The 19,479-nt window shown below is 35.7% G+C and overlaps 1 protein-coding gene across 2 annotated transcripts in view; it reads left to right on the top strand.

Moving 5' to 3' along the window:
* The first annotated feature begins 548 nt into the window (after nt 1–548).
* LOC145685105 (uncharacterized) overlaps nt 549–19,479 on the top strand; it is a 56,032-nt gene continuing 37,101 nt past the window's right edge. The window contains exons 1-3 of one of the 2 annotated variants that reach the window (XM_081757453.1): nt 549–747; nt 13,558–13,902; nt 17,232–17,532. In XM_081757453.1, the coding sequence (XP_081613579.1) occupies nt 13,698–13,902; nt 17,232–17,532 (506 nt within the window). In that variant the 5' untranslated portion in view covers nt 549–747; nt 13,558–13,697. The remainder of the gene's footprint in view (nt 748–13,557; nt 13,903–17,231; nt 17,533–19,479) is intronic. The other variant, XM_081757457.1, reaches the window with a different exon arrangement.

Here is a 19,479-nt window from a genome sequence, read left to right as displayed (position 1 = left end):
CCCGTGAGATACAAGATTGGACAGAGAGTGATTACCATTTTGGTAGTATTTTATTTGTACTGACTGTTTACGACATTAAAAGAAAGTTATATACAAATTTTGAAACATTAAAATGCATCCAAATTGTGTGATACATATGAATGGATTATATTTTAAGAATTATATCACGACAGAAATGTTTAAAAATATATATATCATAATGTTAATGAATCGCAAATGCGCATTCAATAAAATTTATACATTTTTCTTTTTGTTTTCATTCATCGAAATCAAGTTAAATGGTCAAGTAAATATATTATTGTGTTTTATGACCAAATATCAATATCTTGTTGTTTTTCTTGGAACTTTAAAAGTAGTTCAGTGACCTATTTCAGTAAATTGTTTGAACATTGAACTAATTTTGAATTTTAGGTCTGTATTGAGTCTTCTTATTTACTTATTAATATGGCCGAGTGTCTACGTCAAAATAAAGGCAAGATCGAATAAGAATTTGGCTGAAATGTAGAATAATGCGGATTTCCGCGTTCAATAAACTTATGGCTTCATCGCTTCCCGCAGCGAAGACTGTGGCGCTGTTCCAGTAAATTCAAGTGCAACAAATATGGCGGATAATGAGGAGAGTGATGTTTTTAGAAAGTGAGTTAAGACGTAAGGAGGAAGAAAAATGAAATTGCAATCACTTGTACTGATAGTAAAGAAGAAAGAATGATGCATAAGCGTTCAGGGATGGGATGAAGACATGTGCCTGTAAGTGAAATCAAGTTTTAACTAATAAAGAGAAATGTATTGCGTCGTAAAAACAAACAAAAAATGAAAAAGAAAATTTTTTAAATATCAAAACAGATTCTGCAATAAACAACATACTAAATATTATTACTATGCATGTTACTTAAAAAGTATTCGCAGTAATAATGAACCAATATTTTAAGGAAACTACTTAGTGACGTTTAATGCTGGTTGTAAACAGTATGTTTACCAAAAGAACCCGAAGTTTACAATTGGGGTATTTTTTTTCTTTCCTTTTTAATTTTTGGTTTTACTTTTGTCATTGGAAATAAGGAAGGTATTCGTTTAAAATGAAAAATCGGGTGCATCATTCAGCCTACTACAACAAAGATTAAATCTAAAGGCAAGGGACAGCCAATAATGTAAACAAAAATTGAAGTCATTTATCATTGTCAGAAATTGGTTGTGGATACAGAATAAATATCCGGGTTTGAAACAACATGAATTAAGTCAGTAGCTATAATAGAATCGAATAATAAATTTCATGAAACCATAATTTATTTCAAAAGTTGAATCTAATTTTATATTATAGCTTCCTTTGTACAGTAATTCTTGCTGTGTACTAGGCTATGTAGTAATATAGGATTACATGATCCAGCTGTCCTCAACCTAGATATACTAGTTCATCTAATACAATGAGAAGAATATATTTTTCGGAATTCATTCCTTTAACCCCCTCCATCTTTCCAACATGACAAAAACTACTCATTAGTAGATTAGATTATAGTTGGTTTCGTTTACTTAGTACATACGTTGTCTACGGTTGGGCTGGCATCAGGGTTGGCTGGTTTAAACCAAGGTGGTTTAAACCATGGTTTAAACCAAGGTTTAAACCAGCTGGTTTTTTCAAAAAAACCAACTGGTTTAAACCAAAAAACGAAAAATGGTCGTAAAAGTGTAAGGTTTGTAAAATCTTGATGAACACACATTTGTGGGTTATCACGTTTCACTCCCGTATATTATTCGTATTATATTCAGACCTAAATTCCCCATTCATTACTCAAAAAGATTATACTACAAAACCAACTTTTTTTTTTTTTACAAGTTTATAAATAATTATTTTGTGATTTTTTTGTAGTTGTTATTATTGTTATGTAATTGCAATCGAAGAAAAATTGTAAATATTGTTTCGTTTTAATGTTTACTATTGATAAAATACATCGAAAATGCCGTACTTTGTGTGTGTGTGTGTGGGGGGGGGGGGTCATACAGACCCCACGAGAGGCATTTAGTGAAATAAGTATCTTTGGTATCTATTTATGTATAAATGAGTCTGAGCCAAAGTGGACTCAAATAATTCGTATCTTTATTCACTTTTCTTATTGATATGCAGATTAAGTCGGTGTATTTCTTTAATTTGGACCAATAAAAGTCATTGTTAACTAACTTGAACTAAATTAGTTCTTCTGTACGCCGTAGTACTTTGAAATTGTTCATATGTAATTCTGTGTAATAGTTTCACTTGTGCAACTGTTTATCTTTTTGTCCTTCTGAAATGACTCTTGACAGTTATTTTAAGAAGCATGTAAAGATCAGTACAACGTATTTTTTTTTATCAGGATTCCTTCGTGAGTGAGTCGGCAGACGTATCGCATTTGTGGCCAATTAGTCCTGGTTCCGAGTTCAAATGGAGGACAACTTCTCTCGGCTGTAACTCGAGAAGCGGTTTTTATTCCGCTTTAAGCTTATGTGACCCCTTCCAGCATAACCCGGTTGTTGCATAATAACATCAAGGCGAAACAAACTTATTTCTGTCCATATATGATATGAATATATAGAGCAAATCATTTAAACCATAAAAACCTGGTTTAAACCAAAAAAACCTGGTTTAAACCAAAAAAACCGGTTTTTTTGGTTTTTTTAATAAAAACCATGGTTTTTGCCAACCCTGGCTGGCATTACTCGAGCGGACGGTTCTACCAAATTTAGACACATTTCTTACATTTTCAGATTAGGTTAGAGCTTTGGATTTCTTTTAGTAGAGCATGCACTAAATGAGGAACTCCATTGCTACTTGCAGATTTATTTCAGGAGGGCTCAGTGTAAATACAGTGTGGTCGTATACCATAACAACTGTATAGTATTGGGCTTAAAATACGAACCAAATTGTGCTAGGTGGCCACTAAAAAGCCCGAATGCTGTCTAACCGAGTAAGAGCAAGGGGGCCCGAGCAATAGCGAGGAGGTGCCTCTGTAGAAGCAGGCGCGTCAACGACTAGAGGTATGCGCATAAATGATAGTGGAAGAGCACACTTACACGTACAATACTTTCACTATTACTCAAAATTCATTTCAATGTGCTGCAAGGCACTGACAGTAATTACGGCCATTGTGTAACTTTGGGGGGGGGGGGGAGCGTTTTCACCTACTTTTTTGCGATATTCTATTCCGATTCGATCGTTTATGGTTCCATACGTTAAATTAGGAGCCACAATACAAGTAGTAGTAGTTGAAGTAGTAGTAGTAGGAACGGGTTAGAAGCCCCGCAGGGGTTCGTTGGGTTCTGTTCTCAATATAAAGTGGGCAATAACTTCTACTTCTACGGTTTGTACAGGTCCCCTACTGCCTTCAAAAAATTGTGTACGATAGTTTCTTGATTACTTGATCACCACTATCAACTCATTTCTCTTGTAAATCATTCTGTTTTTTGTCACTTTTGGCCCCCCAATTCTAAACAATTACCGTAATTACTTATATTCACACTCATTCCTTCACGAAAAATGTTTCACATCGTATTTTACCTATAAATTTTTATTTGGTAGAACCCTCTACTCGAGCGAACCCATTTATTTTAAAAGCTGAATCTAATTTTCGATTATAGCTTCCTTTGTACAGTAATTCTTGCTGTGCACCGTGTAGTAATATAGGATTACATGAACCAGCTGTCATCGACCTAGATATAAGCCGAGAAGTGGTTTGGGTTTCGGTTTAAGCTTATGTGACCTTCCAGCATAACCTGGTTATTGTATAATAACACCAAGGCAAAACAAACTTATTTCTGTCCATATGTGATATAAAAACATAGAGCAAATTATTTAAACAAACAAACAAACAAACAAACAAAAAAGATTTAAACAAAAAAAAAAACTTTTTTTTTTGTCAATAAAAGCCATGGTTTTTGCCAACCCTGAAAATAGGTAATAAAATATATTTAACCATTTATTCCTTTCCCCTCTAAAAGACTTGAGTTCCTTTTAGGGGAGCTACAAGTGGCCAGAGTATAATTAAACGTGTCACCCAAGAATATATAGACCAAATTAGTCTTTCACTGCATTGATGGTCGTTGTTCAAATTAGTGCCAACTAATTTGGTCAAATGTTGTTAATTCCATGCAGAAAATTTCATACATAAAGCATTATTGTCAACTACAGGCTTCATTTTTCTGTGGAACAGTTTATTCCAGGATGTCATCAATGAAATTCAAATAGCTTAATAATAATAATAAAAAAAAATATCAAACTAGAATCGGGTCTTCGGCGTACTGTGCCAATAAGTTAATTACTATTCACTCTTGAGACCGCCATTGAATTTGCAATGATAGCTACCTATAGAGGATATGGTGGAAAGAAAAAAAAAGGTCGTTCCGTATATTTATCATATAATGCGTATTTAACGTAAATTATGATATATTTTAGTGTAAATAGTTAATGCATGACAGAATTCATGAAAGTGAATACATTAAAAACAAATTAAGTGTAGGATAGTTTTTTTTTAGTTACATTATCGTCCCTGTCAACACCAAGGCTATATGAGACGTGATTATACAGCTTAACGTGAGATTCAAACCACATGAGCTCCCGCCGGTAATTGAACGGAGATCTCTCGGCGTCGAGTATGCGTACGCTAACCAAATAGCCACAATGGAGTTCCAGGTGTAGCATAGAAGGAATATCGGTCTTATTATTACTTGGTACGAGAGCCTCTGTTTAAATCAAAGAAAATGTTTTGCACAGAAGTATAAGAATAAAATGTTTGACCTCAATAGCATAATTCCTGTTTTATGTCAGCAATAATTTCGTTCGCACAAGCTCTGCTAATATGATTCGGTATAAGGTTTTGAAAAATAACGCATTTGCAATATTGCCGTGATTATCTGCAATGTGCAATGTAAACTAGATTTATGCTGACGAAAATATTGCTGAAATAAATAGGAATTACGCTATTCAAGTTGAAAGGAATCTTATATTACATTAAATGAGTGTGAAGTGGAAAACATTAACATATTGAAATATATTATGTTTGATTCGAGGGCTGTCCAGAAAGTAACAGACATTCTGAAATAAACAAGAAGTAACATAATGAACAAACCAAATAGTATTATGTACATTTGAAAGATACACTCTTAAGCTATTTTTGCTCATAATCGCCATGCAAATTAAGACACTTATCATACCGTGGCACAAGATTTCAATACCGTTGCGGTAGAAATTGTCACCCCGATTGCAACTACTGTCTTATACCGGCATGCAGTTCGGCATCAGTATCAAAGCATTGTGTAGCGAGCCATGTCTGCATCGCTGGGAAGAGATGGTAGTCGCTTGGTGCCAAATCTGGGCTGTATGGTGTGTGATCGAACACCTTCCATCCAAAACTATCTGAGAGCTCTCAGGTACGCTTGGCCGTGTGTGGACGTGCGTTTTCGTGAAAAACTCACAAATTATTCCATGACCGTATACCTCACACAGTTGGCGATGGATTTCAATTGGTTTGTGGTTTTTTGCCAACAAAAACCTAATCACATAACGCACCTAAAAAGAGGCGGGATTTTCTATTGCAGCGCACATTGTAACACGTCACAGAAAGCACAGTAAGAGCGCCACAATCCTCACACTACCACAGTTGGATGCGTACTGACACCCAAGATGGCGACTCTAGCCCCGCCTACTGCCGCGAGAGGCCAAAACGTTCGGTATTTTCTGTACAGCCCTCGTAAAAGAAGGTAATAACCGGTTTTTGACACACAAATTCCTCTTTAGGTGTAAAAACAGTGATATACAGAGTAAAAAATGCGTGACTGGATGAAGATTCGAACCGAGTTCTCCGATTTACTGTGCAATATGTTAACCATTAAGCTACCTAGTCCGCTCCCTGAACAACCATACATTCTCCGTGCTCAGACACTCAAGGCATACTTAAGGCATTAGTTATATTGTGGCTTCGTTAAGTATTTCATTGATTAGTTGGAGTTCATCGCCTTTTTTTCAGCGTGGAATCTATTTGAGACGGGACTTACTTCTCAAAGTGGAATATGAACCACTAGTACTAGGGTTTACCCAACCGGTTACGGTAAACTTCGGTGGGAAATTTGTTCCCTTTTTCACGTAATCAGGTCAATGAAGTTCATGCGATTGTTAAGTACAGAGGACTGATGTATAGAAGTTCTATTTGAACATCGTCCTGACATAAAAATAATGTATTGTGTATATTTTGGTGTACGTGTAGCATATTTTGTGTTTTGATTTCAGTTAACAAAACAAAAATTTTCACCATTAGAATAGATGAAATAAAAAGTTTTTTTTTTTTTTTTTTTTTAGTTTAACGTCCCAGTTTAGGCTTTAAAAAAGGCGGATGTTTAATGAAAGTGAATGATTATGAAATTAATTTTTTTGTGCTCTTCCAATAGGAATCGAACCCGAGACCACGTGCACTAGAGGCGCATACGTTAGCTACTAGACTAGTAGGGAGGGCTAAAATAGATGAAATAATGATACTATCTGAAAAATAGTGTTTTCCAAGTTTAACTGTAGGACCCCCCCTTTTTTTCTCTTTATCAAAATCAACGCCTGTTCCTGGATAACTGTTGATCTTTTTTTCATTCCTTTCTGGTTCCGAAAGTCATGTGTAATTTATGTGATACCAGCTTTCGTTTTCGGATTTTTAAGTGATTGCTCGAAGATTTTTTTTTTTTTTTTTCTTTTAATGAGATTGTAACTTCTGCAGAATCCCATTTATCCACTAATCATATCCTCTCTTTTCATTTATTGTACCAAATTCAAATTTCTATCATTAACAACTGTATCAACACCTCTATGTTCTTGTGTTCTTCTTCAGTTTCTTAGACCTTGTGACTTTAGTTTGGTATGTAAACTTGCACTATACTGTGGAATGAATTCGTCGGTACTGACACTTCACTAACAACTGTAGCAACGAAGCGACCAGCCACTTGCGAAGTGACTATAGTGGTGGAATGGAATCATAGTTACGTTAATCAAAAGTGGCTGATGTGGAGAAAATAGGAGTTTCATATCGCACTATTTACCACATAAAAAGCAAACATGCAATATCGAAGAAATTTTTCATGCACTATAGTTCTATTTTATGGTTAAATCTTCAGCGCCCAGTTACTTTCTGACCGAATTTTGTTTGATTTTCGGAAACAAATCGCCTCTTTTCCATCTTCGGATTTTGAATAGATGGATTAACCTATATTCTTCCTTTCAGTCATCACCACTGTCCGATCATCTCACTTCACTTATTTCTGACACATTGATCTTTATTCTTCTGATTTCCTTCCGTAGGTTCTCGCATTTATGCACATTTACTCTTGCACAAAATTATAAGTATTTATCAACAAACTCAGAAGATATTCATTTTGCTCTTCTGTATTTTCTTTAGAGATCTCATATGTGTACAATCTTCTTATAAAAAAAAAAAAGCCACATTTCTCTTTGAAAAGCCCTGTATTCTAACCTGAATATGGAATTAAACCAAACAATTGTTGATTTTCGTAGACAAATTTAGATTTTTATTTAGTCAAAGTTTTTTTTTCTTTTTTAATTTTACATGCGGTTGCCAAAATATAACCTTTTAAAGAGAGGTGGGTGGCCGAATTTTTTTGAACAAGACTGTGTACCTTCTTCGTTTGAACGAAGGCATTAAAATTAAATTACAACATAGATATTCTGGATAGTAATTGGAATAACATCATGACTTCTTCAGTGTTGTCGCCATCCACAAAATAAGAACAAAAGATTTAGAATGTGTATACTGTGTAGCAGCCCATGGTTTTTAATCACTAGTGGAAATAATTTCCAAGTTTTATTTCATATCTAAACAATTCTTGTAATCCTATCTTCCATAAAAATAAATAAAAATCCTATTTCCTGACAATGCTGAAAAGTGACAATAAAAATTTGACTTTTAATGTGTTCGCGTAAACTTTACAGAAAATACAGAAGAAGAAGGTGAGTACCTTCTAAGTTTCTTGATAAGATTGCTCTTCAAGCGACTTGCGTTATAATACATTATCCTTATTTTTAAATGAGCTATCATTCTATTTAGCTTTTCCATTTATGTATACATTCATAAAAAAAAAAAAAAAATAACTTCTTGTAATTTTATGCGTTTACAAGGATTCTGAAAAAAAAATCTAGTAATGATATATATCAGTTTAGAGGTAATTTTATGCACAATCCAAATCAAGCTATACGAAGTTACTTATATGTGCAACAGTGAATGATATTTAGTAAAATGTGACGTACTTTCTTAACTTAAGTGAAATCGAGGTAATACAGCATTGGCTGTCGTAAGCTAATACTTAATTGGATGTGGTATTAAATTCACATATTAGTAATTTTTGCAGTGTCTCTAATGAAGTGTAGTGTTGCCAGACATAGTTTATTGCTTCAACTAATTCGATTCTTGTGTAAACTTTCTTGCACGAAGCGTATGCTTCAAAATACTCCATATATTTTCGATTGGATTTAAGTCCGGGGAATTACCGGGCCAAGGAATTGTTGAAACATGACTAATATTCAGATTTCTATGACATGTCATGTTTTTATCCTGGCATCTTTTTACATGTCTAATTAAATATAAACAGATTTTTGACTCTTCTGAAGATAAAAATACGGTTTCTGTTGGTCATATAAGTGCATGTGTGAACCATATTTTAGTTTTTGGTCATAATTGGGCCCGAAGTGATACGGAAGTATATTTTTGGTAACATTTTAGGGGAGTTTCACGTATATCTCAGAAATATATATGCCTGTATTTGGCAAATCACCGTTGAATATCTTTCCAAAGATACCACTTTTGTTTCAAGAATCATTTTGTGTGTTTGCGCTTTAGCAATACCGTAACAAATGTGGATTTTACTGACCCCTATACAAGACAGATACACTACTAGAATATGTCGAGGTTCTAATATTATACGCAGGACTAGGTGCTTCACTAGACGTATACACCCTAGCGTGTGATAAATTTCTATAAATATTCTGAACTGTTAGTCAGGGTGGTAAAAAATCATTCTTTAATAAAAATAATCTTTGTTAATTTTTTTTATTTAAATCTATTTTTTAAAAATTAAATCAAATCTTTCTTCTCGTATAATACAAGTCGCGAACTGAAGAAAAAAACATAAGGAATTAGTATTTAATGTTAATGTTAATTATGCTATTTAAATGGAAGTGTTGGGGTTGAATTATGAATTAATTCCCAATCTTTAACCTATTTCAATCTCAAACAATGTTTTTTAAGCATTAAGGAAAAAGTACAGCAACGTTTATAAACATGACACTTTTTTTTTTTCACAAAAGTTACTGATATTTCGCAGAGACATATTTTTAAAAAATCGGAACTAGCTTGCGGCACGAAACACATATAAAACACATAAATTTTACTTTATATATTTTAGTTATAAATTTAAAAAATGTTTAAGTTTCGGAGAGAGGATTGCAGGGCTCATAGCGAGTCACTTTTTTTTAACTAAGTTACTTTTTTGAAAGTAAAGTCATGTTTTCGGGTGATTCATGTTTTGCAGTTTTCTAAGAAAAATATTATAAAAATCCCTTATATTATTAAATATTATAAAAATATATTAGAAAATTATTATAAATAAATAAATGGAAAAGGGCAGAAATTTGCAATGTCTTTTCCCATTTCACATGGACTAAGTTTATGTGAAAGTATGAAAATCTGTTAGTATACGCTCTTGTTACTGCTTTTTATTTCATTTTGTATGCAACTGAATTTTAGTTAATATTTGTAATTTATTTTAAAAGTTCATAATAGTATAAACATAATCCACATTATTTGCTTTGATCTTATTGTGTTAAAGGAGAATGACATATATTACCTGTTTACAGTTTACTTTTCATTGTATGCGAAATGTTGGTAAAAGCCATTACCTATGTTTACCAATCATGTGGTACCAAGACAAAGTGTGTAACAAACCAATTGTATGAGACAAAATTTTATTACCAGTTAATGGTAATTTAGATGCTATATATAAATTACATTACTTTAATTTTGTACTATTGGACATAATGAAAATATAGAAATTTGGCCTTACCCCATCCAGATCAAAGTTGAAATACAAAACTGTGCAAAGTATGTGATTAATAATGAACCTCTAAACACAAGTTATCCAATTTTTTTATTACCTGATAAACTTAAGTAAATTAATTTTTAATATTAACAGGTTAAAACATTACGTATTTCAGCTATGATCAAGCCGGCCCTATTTTGGTTTAAAAGATATAAAATTCAGTTCATGCCCAAGTTTGGCATTAAAGTATACAGTTATTTTTTATTAGATTTTGGTCACTTTTTCATGTGCTTTTGGCGACTTTTTAACTATTTAGAAGAGACCAGACCACTATGAGCCCTGGAATTGGATCCCTTTAAATACGCCCCTATTATCTGGGGACAAACAAACTGACGCGCACACAAAAGAATTTTTGACGAGTTAAAAAACCCATGCTACAAAGAGAAGAAAACACTGGATTTTCCCTAATCCTCTGCATGACACTCGTTCTCGTACTGGGCTGTACATACAGTTGAGTCTTATTGTATTATGATCACTATCTTCCATAATCGAAATAACAGAATGGACGGGATTTTACTTATTTTCACTTTAAATTAATTTATTTCTGAATTTGATTTAAATCAACGATTTTTATTTAAAAAATCAAGTGATTTAAATCAATCCACTCTGCTGTTAGTACGTCCGTTCTCTCCACACCATTACTCTTGAATGAAAGTGGATTTATTATTATTTTTTCAGTAGACAGGTAGAGCGATAATCTCGTCCGTGTTCATTAATGGAGTCAGTTCGTTAACATATTCACGGGTAACGCTGACTGGATCCCGTTTAAAATCTATAACATTTCCTAGCTTCTATGCAGTTTGCACAGTAGCAAAGAAATAATGATTGCCTATAATAAAAGGATCTGGAATCGCATGATCCTCTTTGCTGTCTTTAGCAAAGTTTATTTTCGTATCATCAGTAGAGAGTACTTTGTGCCACTGTTCACTAGGTATTTCCATCCAAATCGTTGCATTGTCTTGTGATGTCTGAAATCTGTCTGCAAGACCCAACTCCCGCCATGTTCTGTCTATGAGAAGATTTCATTTTTCGACCATATCTGCGAATGTTTCCACATTTTATGTACTTTAACATTTGAAGCACTTTGCCACACTCACTTAATGTTTGTCCTTACGGTTTATTTCCTGTCCCTACGTCATGTTACATCACTGCTTTGGCCCGGTAATTCGATGGACTCAAGTGTAATGGAAAATTTATAAAATGTTTTGAAGGGTAAGGTTCATGCAAGGATATCTACAAGAATTTATTAAAGCAATAAACAACATCTAGCAACAGTGCACTGCATTTCATTGGTTCATGCAGATTGTATTGCTGTATACAGCGAAGAGGGTCATGCGATTCCAAATCCTTTTGTTATAGGCAACATCATGCCGAAACGATGCAATGAAGTTATCAGATTGCGTGGACATCCAATCAAACATTAACTTAAAGCAGTCAGTTTTCTGCATAGCTAAATTCACTTCAGTTAAGAGTGTTCGACACATTTTGTTAAATATCATCCATTGATGCAGATATAAATAACTTGCGTAATTTGATTTGTATTGTACATAAAATTACCTTTAAATTGATGTATATCATTGTAAGTTTATGTATAAGTACGTAGAATAGTCTTTCAAATCCTTGTAAAGGGATAAAATTACATGGAGTTGCTATTATTTTTTTCCATGACTCCATTTCCATCATCATCATAGGTATTCTGCTGTTATTGGCAGGTCACTTATAATGATGATAGACTGTATATAGAATTTTTATACATAAATATTAGAAAAAATATTACACTTTAGGCTACAAATTCTTCTGTTCTTCCACCCTATTTGAGTATACGATACAAGTCTGACTATTGAGTTTTAGGTGATGAACAATCTCAGCTTAACTTTATCAAATCCTCCATGTCTTTGCTTTTTTCCTTCGATTTTTCGAACTTTCGTTGTTCATCCTTTATCATGACTAAATTGTCACTGTCCACATTTTTTCTTGTGTAACTTCCACAATTCTTAATTTCTTTCAACTTCATTATTGAGGACTGAGTGATGGCACCGTCGAATGCACTTTTTTTTTTTTTTTTTTTTTCGTCAAACGGTACAGATTTAACTAAAACGAATTTGCTTCGGATACAAACCCAAATAGTGCTTCAGATCTTACTTTAAACAATGTGTCTCGTCTTATATAGTCTACCATGCCTTTTCTGTTAACTTCCACAAACTATCCTGTCCAGTTGGAGATAGCATCCTCTTGCTCCCCCAAATTCCGCGGAGCTGACTTTTTGTAATGTGGGATTCATAGTGTTTTTCAGTAACAATTTCGGGTAATTCAGTTTTAAAAATAGCCGTATTCGTTAAATTCGTTTCAGAAATTTTACTGAAATGTCTGACTGCTGATAAAACACTTGGAGTAGAAGGAAAGTAATACGTTGAAATAAATTATTGAGTAATTATATGTACGAGGTGAGTCCGAAAATAAGTTTCCCCAGGAAAGCGAACAGCAATGAGGGGGAAACAAGACAGCGGTTGCACGCAAAACACACACAAACAAAAGTGGATATCGTTCGCCCACGATTCTGTAGATGGCGCCGTTGCAGCGCCTGCGCAAAGTGGAGACGAGTTTCCCAGTCTCAGCCCGGTAGCTATGGAGAGAAGGCGCGTTTTGACGTCGAGGTCAAAGGAAGAAATGTGAGCGGTTGTCCGTTATGAGTGGGTACGTGGCGTGGAAGCAGAAATCCATAATCGCCTCGTGGAAATCTATAGGCCTGCGGTGATATCGAAACAAACGGTGCGAGATGGTGTCGCCAATTCAGTGAAGGACGACAGCAAGTGCTAGACACACCGAGACCTGGAAGCACATGCATGGCCACTACAGACGAAAGTGTCAGGATGGTGGATAACGTGACCCAGACTTGCATCTGTCACAGAAGCTGCTCGACTCTTCTTCCGTATGCAGAACCCTGAAATTTTCCTAGAAGGGTTTTTGAAGCTTATAGACCGGCATGACAATGTCTCAATGTACGTGGTACTTACGTGGAAAAGTAGACACGTCTGATCTTTAATATAAAATGCTACTTCTGGTCTTGCACCCCTACCTCTGTCCACAGTCGCCTGGAGAAACTTATTTTCGGACTCCCCCTTGTAATAGAATGAAACAGTGCTGAGATAGTCTTTTATTTAAGTTGTTGAAATCATTCTTACTTCAGGCTGTTTCTCAGTATTAAATTGAATGGAAAATACATTTCGTAGTAGATATGCAATGGCTTCGGGTGATATGTAACTTTAATACAAGAAATGTGAGATAGTGTATATTCTGGATTGATGATATTATTTCGCATTGGTCTTTCCAAGTATAATATATGTTGTATAAGTTTTTACTTTCAACTTACTTTCGTTTTTTTTTTCATTGTTTTATTTTATTATAAGCACTTAATTGCTTTATTATATTTATTTATTTTTGTAGCACAACAATTAAATGGTTTCATTAGGGTCGAAAATGAATCCATCCGTGAGAATATGCTTCCATGCGATGGATATTAACGTCATTGAGGCATTTTGATTTCAAGAAGAAATTTTCTTCTGTAGAAGATATTCAGTTATAGAATGGATATGCCAGGATGCTCGAATAGTGGGTATGAATCTCTGAAAGAACTGAACTCCAGGATATCCCATTCTCATAGCAAGAAAGTGATAAAACATGCTCTGAGACAGCAAGTGAGGAGGCGGAGAAGAAACACTACTATAGCAGCAGGCAATTCCACTCCTTTGCCTCGAATAATTGTCAAATCCCTTCCACAACAACAAACATGTAAGTAACATTTTCAAAGCATTGTTGATAAGAATATATTTGTTGCAATATATTTTGAAATAAAATTAACTGGCGTGGGAGTCTTACAGGTTATGAATCGTGACTCTTAGAATGATTAAGATCATAACTTCTAAAATAATTTGTTTGCTGAGTACCTATATTAACTTACACGGTTCTTACCTGTCAGGCTTCCGCAAAGACAAGGAAAGTTGACAAGGAAGAACCGTAGAAATTTTATATCAGCCACAGTATCTAGTGATTAACCCTTGGGGTGCTTTAGTGATGTATCACAGCTAGGTACGACAATAAAATGGAATGTTAATTGGGTGAAAAGATAAGGTTCGTACAATATTTTCCTTTTTCGATAATGTAGGGACGATTGGGAGCAAAACCAGTATTGATTAATTACAAAACACGTGGTAAATGGTTGCACGAAGGGATTCCCAACAAACTGCACGTGAAACATCAGTAGGAAGTAGATCAAGGCATGTACAAGGTAATCAAAAATGTTCTTGCAGTTCTGACGTCCCATTAATTATGCGTTCACAGAGAGGAAACGAAATGACACACGTGCCTGCCAAGCGATCGGGAGTTAATCTGACCACCGACCTTCAGTAAGACAGGCACGTTGCGCACGCACAGCAGTCGTAGCTCGTCCAGTGTCGAAGAGTATTGGAGGTATCAAAGCAGCGTGTTCGCGTATGTTTGTTGTATGACTTAAAGTGGGCCTGTCAGGTGCCGCATCAAGTCACCGCATATGCCAGACAACTGAGAAGAATGCCGTGAACGAACGCACCGCCAGACATTGGTTCCAGAAATTCCATTCAGGAGATGTGAACCTTTCGGATGAACCTCGTAGTGGACGACCAGATCTGTTGGATGGCGAGGCCCTGAAAGCAGCCATCGAGAAGCAGAGTGGTTTAACGTATGATGAACTTGCAGAAAGATTCCATGTGTTCGCTGATACAGTCAGACTGCACCTGCATGGGATAGGGAAGTCACACAAGTTAAGCAAGCTGGTACCCTATACATTGTCGGCAGTCAACAAGGAACAAGTGACACCCTGTTTGTCTTTGCTCACTCGGCACCTGAACACACCCATCTTTGATCGCATGCTCACTGGTGATAGAAAATGATCCCTCTGTCTGTGACACTTCTAAACGTACTAGACATTGGTTGTTGCCACGTAACCCTGTTCCTCACACCTGAAGACTACCTCTGCACCCATGAAAAGTTGTTCTCTATATGGTGGAATTGTCGGCAATTGGTTCATTGCGGTAGAAGAAGCCGGCATTGGTGAATCGCAAGGGTGTGCTATTCCTGCACGACAGTGCCAAACCACACGTGGTAAAGAGAACACGGAAGACTATCAGCAGCTTGGCTGAGAAACACTGTACCATGCACCATATTTACTGGACCTTGTGCCAACAGATTACCACTGCTTTATTCCCTCGATAACAACCTCCATGGGAGATCCTTCGCAACGCTGGAATGCACTCACGGACTTGTTTGCATCCACGACCGCCGAGTTTTATCATTAGGATATTTTGCAGCTGCAGGAACTTTGGCGCAAGGTGTGAGATACTGATGGAGATTATTTCGAAACTTAATGGTACGTACCGTCCACTGTATTGCTCTTTATTTGTCACTGCTCTAGAACGGCAAGAACATTTTTGATTATCTTGTACAAAGTGTTGGTATCAATTACAGTGTAAATTTATTAAATATCAATATGTTTTCTCTCACTGAAAGTAAGTTTCATTTATCACATATTTTCTTTTTCTTTTTTTCCCTTTTTTTTTAGCTGACTTAGTAATGTTTTATAGCTGACTCACCTGTAATATTTTATGTTCATTGTATAAGCTCGCAGTTGAAATGTCTCTTTATAATTTTCGTATTTTCTGGTCACATCACAATATTTATAATTTACTGCTCCTTGTACTATCGTGAGAACTATTCAGTTATTTTACACATTTTAGTATTTTAAAAGATAATTTTATATTAGAATAACACTGTTTTACAGAGAAAAGTAACAAAGTACATTTTTGAAACTACGTATTGTATTTCTTTCTAGCCATGGCAATCGCCCTTAGAGTTGTTTGCATGTATTGTTACAATTGACACCAGCAAAGAGTCATTAGACTTTTTGAAACATCTTAAAAACCTTGGGGGAGGAATGGAAAATTGACCTATTAACCTTCTCCTCCTACTACATGGTAGTGAGACAGATATTTTCTCCGAAATCCGGTGTTGCCAAGAAATTCTAGCTAGCTGACAATTCTCGACCAGAGGAGTGCGTATTCCTCTCTTTTACTTGAGAAAGGTTTTGGCGAAAAAGGAAAAAAAAGTAGCGTAGAAACTCCGAATGGTTTGTGTTGCTTTGTTATTTGACACTCTGAGTGGAAACTTCTTCCTTCGGAGAGGAACAAAATTCGAACTAGACGGCAGCTCTCGGCGAAAATAGAGGGTAAGCAAAAGCTGATCTTCTCCGTCACATGAATCAGGAATGGAATGTTTTGGCGAAGAAAAAAGTAGTCTGGAAACTCCGAGTGCTTGATGTTGCTTTGTTATTTGACACTTTCAACCTGCTTTCAACACAATATTTCTTTTTACATTGAGAAGGAATGATCTATATATGCAGGCAAGTTGGTCAGTGTTTGTTTATTTCCCCCTTCTCTATGTAGAAAGAAAGAACCCACATGTGTAAGCCATTAATCACAGTGTAATGAGGACCAAAGTTATGGCAACGTCGTTGAACGTAAGTTAAGTTACAATGTCACTGGTAAGAGGATATGATTGTTCGGACAGTTCCGATTACCACCCACTAAGGTTTTTAAGATTCTGCCAGTTCTATAAAAAGCGGTTCTTGGTTCGATTCCCGGTGGGGCACTCGATCGAAAAAGTGTAAGACGCTTTTTCAGGCCAGCCACCCTGAATGAGATTTTCCGAGTTTTCCTCATTCACACCAGGCAAATTCCGGGGTGGTACCTAACTTATAGGTCCTTGGCCGCTTGCTTCCCTTTCCCCGGATAGCGTGCTCGCTGAGAGACGTCATCCCACAAACGTGACCGACTAAATGGCCTTAGATGCCGAAAGTCCAGAAGTCTAATCCTAAATCCTAAAGAGTCATTAAAAAATGGAATTGTCGGAAAATCCTCATAAGATATCTAGCGTGTCATGTTTCCTTCTATGTTAAGCCTTCAAATAGTTTCATGTATCCACAAACTCAGGAAGGACACAACGAAATTTGAGAATTGTTATAATTGACATTCGTTTCTCGTGCATTATATTATGGCTAACGATTTTTCTCCTTTTATATATTCTTGTAGCGAAGCGGTGTACCAACAGTGCACAGCCACAGACCATGCGAGAAGTATTAGCATCTATCCCAGGATTCAATATTAAACCAAGGAAACGAACTAACAAGAGACTTTCGAAAGCAGCTCAGATAGAACAAACCAAGGAAGGATGCATAGATTTAGAGACACCAGATTCTATTCTTGTGCACACCAACCTGAGAGCATTGTTAAATAAACATACTTTTTCAAGCCTCCCTCCGTTATATCAGCACAAGCTGATACAACTCCTGCCTGACGTTGATAGAGTCATGGGTCAAGACAATTCATATAGGTAAGAGAGTATTTAATGTTTTGAGAGCTATTGAATTTTTTCATGGAAAATATAAATAAAACAAGTTTGGCAAACTCATTATTTATAGAAGGTAAAAGCAGGAATTAGCAGGTCAAAATTGTTTGTTACTTGATTTGTGAGGTAAATACGTATTTTGTATTTGTGGTGGATGTGAGAAAACCAGAAAATGTTATCATTATCTCAAATTATCGATTCGCGTCATCTAGTTAGGTCTGTTTGTGTAAGAGGCCTCTTCAACTACTTCCTTCACTCCATTATTATTCCTTGTGCCATATGTTCTTTGGTCTTCTTGGCTCTGAAAGGCCATCGCTTAATTCCTGGATACAACTGGATAACCTGAATTTAAGAATTATTTTAACAAGTAGGAAACTAGAATAAATAGACATGCAGCAAAATAGTAGGATAGATTTAAGTAAAGTGTAAAGTAATATATCCATCCATTTATTATAAGAAATAATTTAACGTTCTTTCATTCCCTTACAATTCAGAATAAAGGCTATGGAATATAGAGTATAATGTATTTAACATGGTATTTGATACTGGAACACAGCATATTTATGTCCAATCTTATTGAGCGATACAGTAAGTAATCAAAATGACTGTAACAGAGTAATGAGGAAGGTAGCAAATAAGGAAAGAACTAGTAGATTATTCGTCAATTTTATGGAATTTAAAGATCACAAAAATTGGAACGACTGTATTATGTTTAAATAACAATAAAAATTGACCTTCTGTATATCTGCTGCTTCTGTATATCTCCTGTATTCACTTTATATATATTATGAATTAAATTATATATATGAAATATTGTATTGACGGTTTACATCGATAGCATTAAGGCAGGTGCCGGTAACGTTAACTTATCGCTTTATACTGCCTATCAAATCTCATCTATATTAACCAAAATCGTCATAAATCATACAGATGTAGGTTCATGCAGAAGTGTTCGAATGGCATACAGTGTGTCAAGCTTTCAAATAAGGAACAGCGTCAACTTAGAATTTTCAGTCTGGTTAAAACAAAGGAATTCCAGCTGGGAGTATGTCAGATGCTGTATACAGCATTTTCATAGTTATCTTCAGTTTGCCGTAAAATACGGAATCCTTTACCATAAAACTCTAAAGGGAATCAAATCAAATTGGGGGAATTGGTGACCAATTAGCAGCTTTCCAGCTTCCGATCCAACGATGAGGTAACATTTCGTTCAGATAGACTGTGGTGAGTCGTGCATTGTGGGCTTGGCAGCCGTCGTGCTTTAACTACATGTTCCTTCAGGTTCCTAGTTGAATGTCAAATTTTAACATCATTGGAAGGTTTTTCCTTAGTGAGTTCACATACTCTCGGGAATCTAGTATGTCTTCAATGAAAAACAGCCTATAATGTGTTGGCCCACTATTCCATATTACACTTACACTCCACGGACGCTGTCTTTTGACTCAGCCAGTGAGGATTGTCGACAGACCAATAGTGCATGTTCTGTATACCTGTAATGGCTTGGTTTACCTGTAATGATTAGTAAATGTTGCTTCATGTCGTCAGAAAACAAGATACAAGACAAATCAGGCCGGATGCATTCTGACATAATGCCCATTCACAAAAATATTGACGAATATGATAATCGCTTCCGTGTAACTCTTGGTGGAGGGACACATGATATATGGTGAACTGGTAATGGTGAAGGATACGAACCAGACTCCTTGCGATGGAGTATGTGCTAACATGAGAGTCTTTTTGTGACAGCAGCTAGAACATTAACCTCTCCCATCATGCCAGTCATTGGCCTGTTTCTCGTACTACGACAAGCTCATAAATTCCAGTTTCTTGTAGTTAGTTACAGGGATGAATAGAGCCATTGGGCAGCGCCCCCCTTCCCCCCCCCCCCCCAGCAAATAGCCCTAAGATGCAAAATATAAAAGAAAATTTCGG

This window comes from Thermobia domestica, chromosome 1 (genome assembly GCF_964235325.1).
Source record: "Thermobia domestica chromosome 1, izTheDome1.hap1.1, whole genome shotgun sequence".
Taxonomy (NCBI): domain Eukaryota; kingdom Metazoa; phylum Arthropoda; class Insecta; order Zygentoma; family Lepismatidae; genus Thermobia; species Thermobia domestica.
The sequence above is the reverse complement of the archived record's forward strand: the minus strand, read 5'-3'. Positions and strand labels throughout refer to the sequence as shown.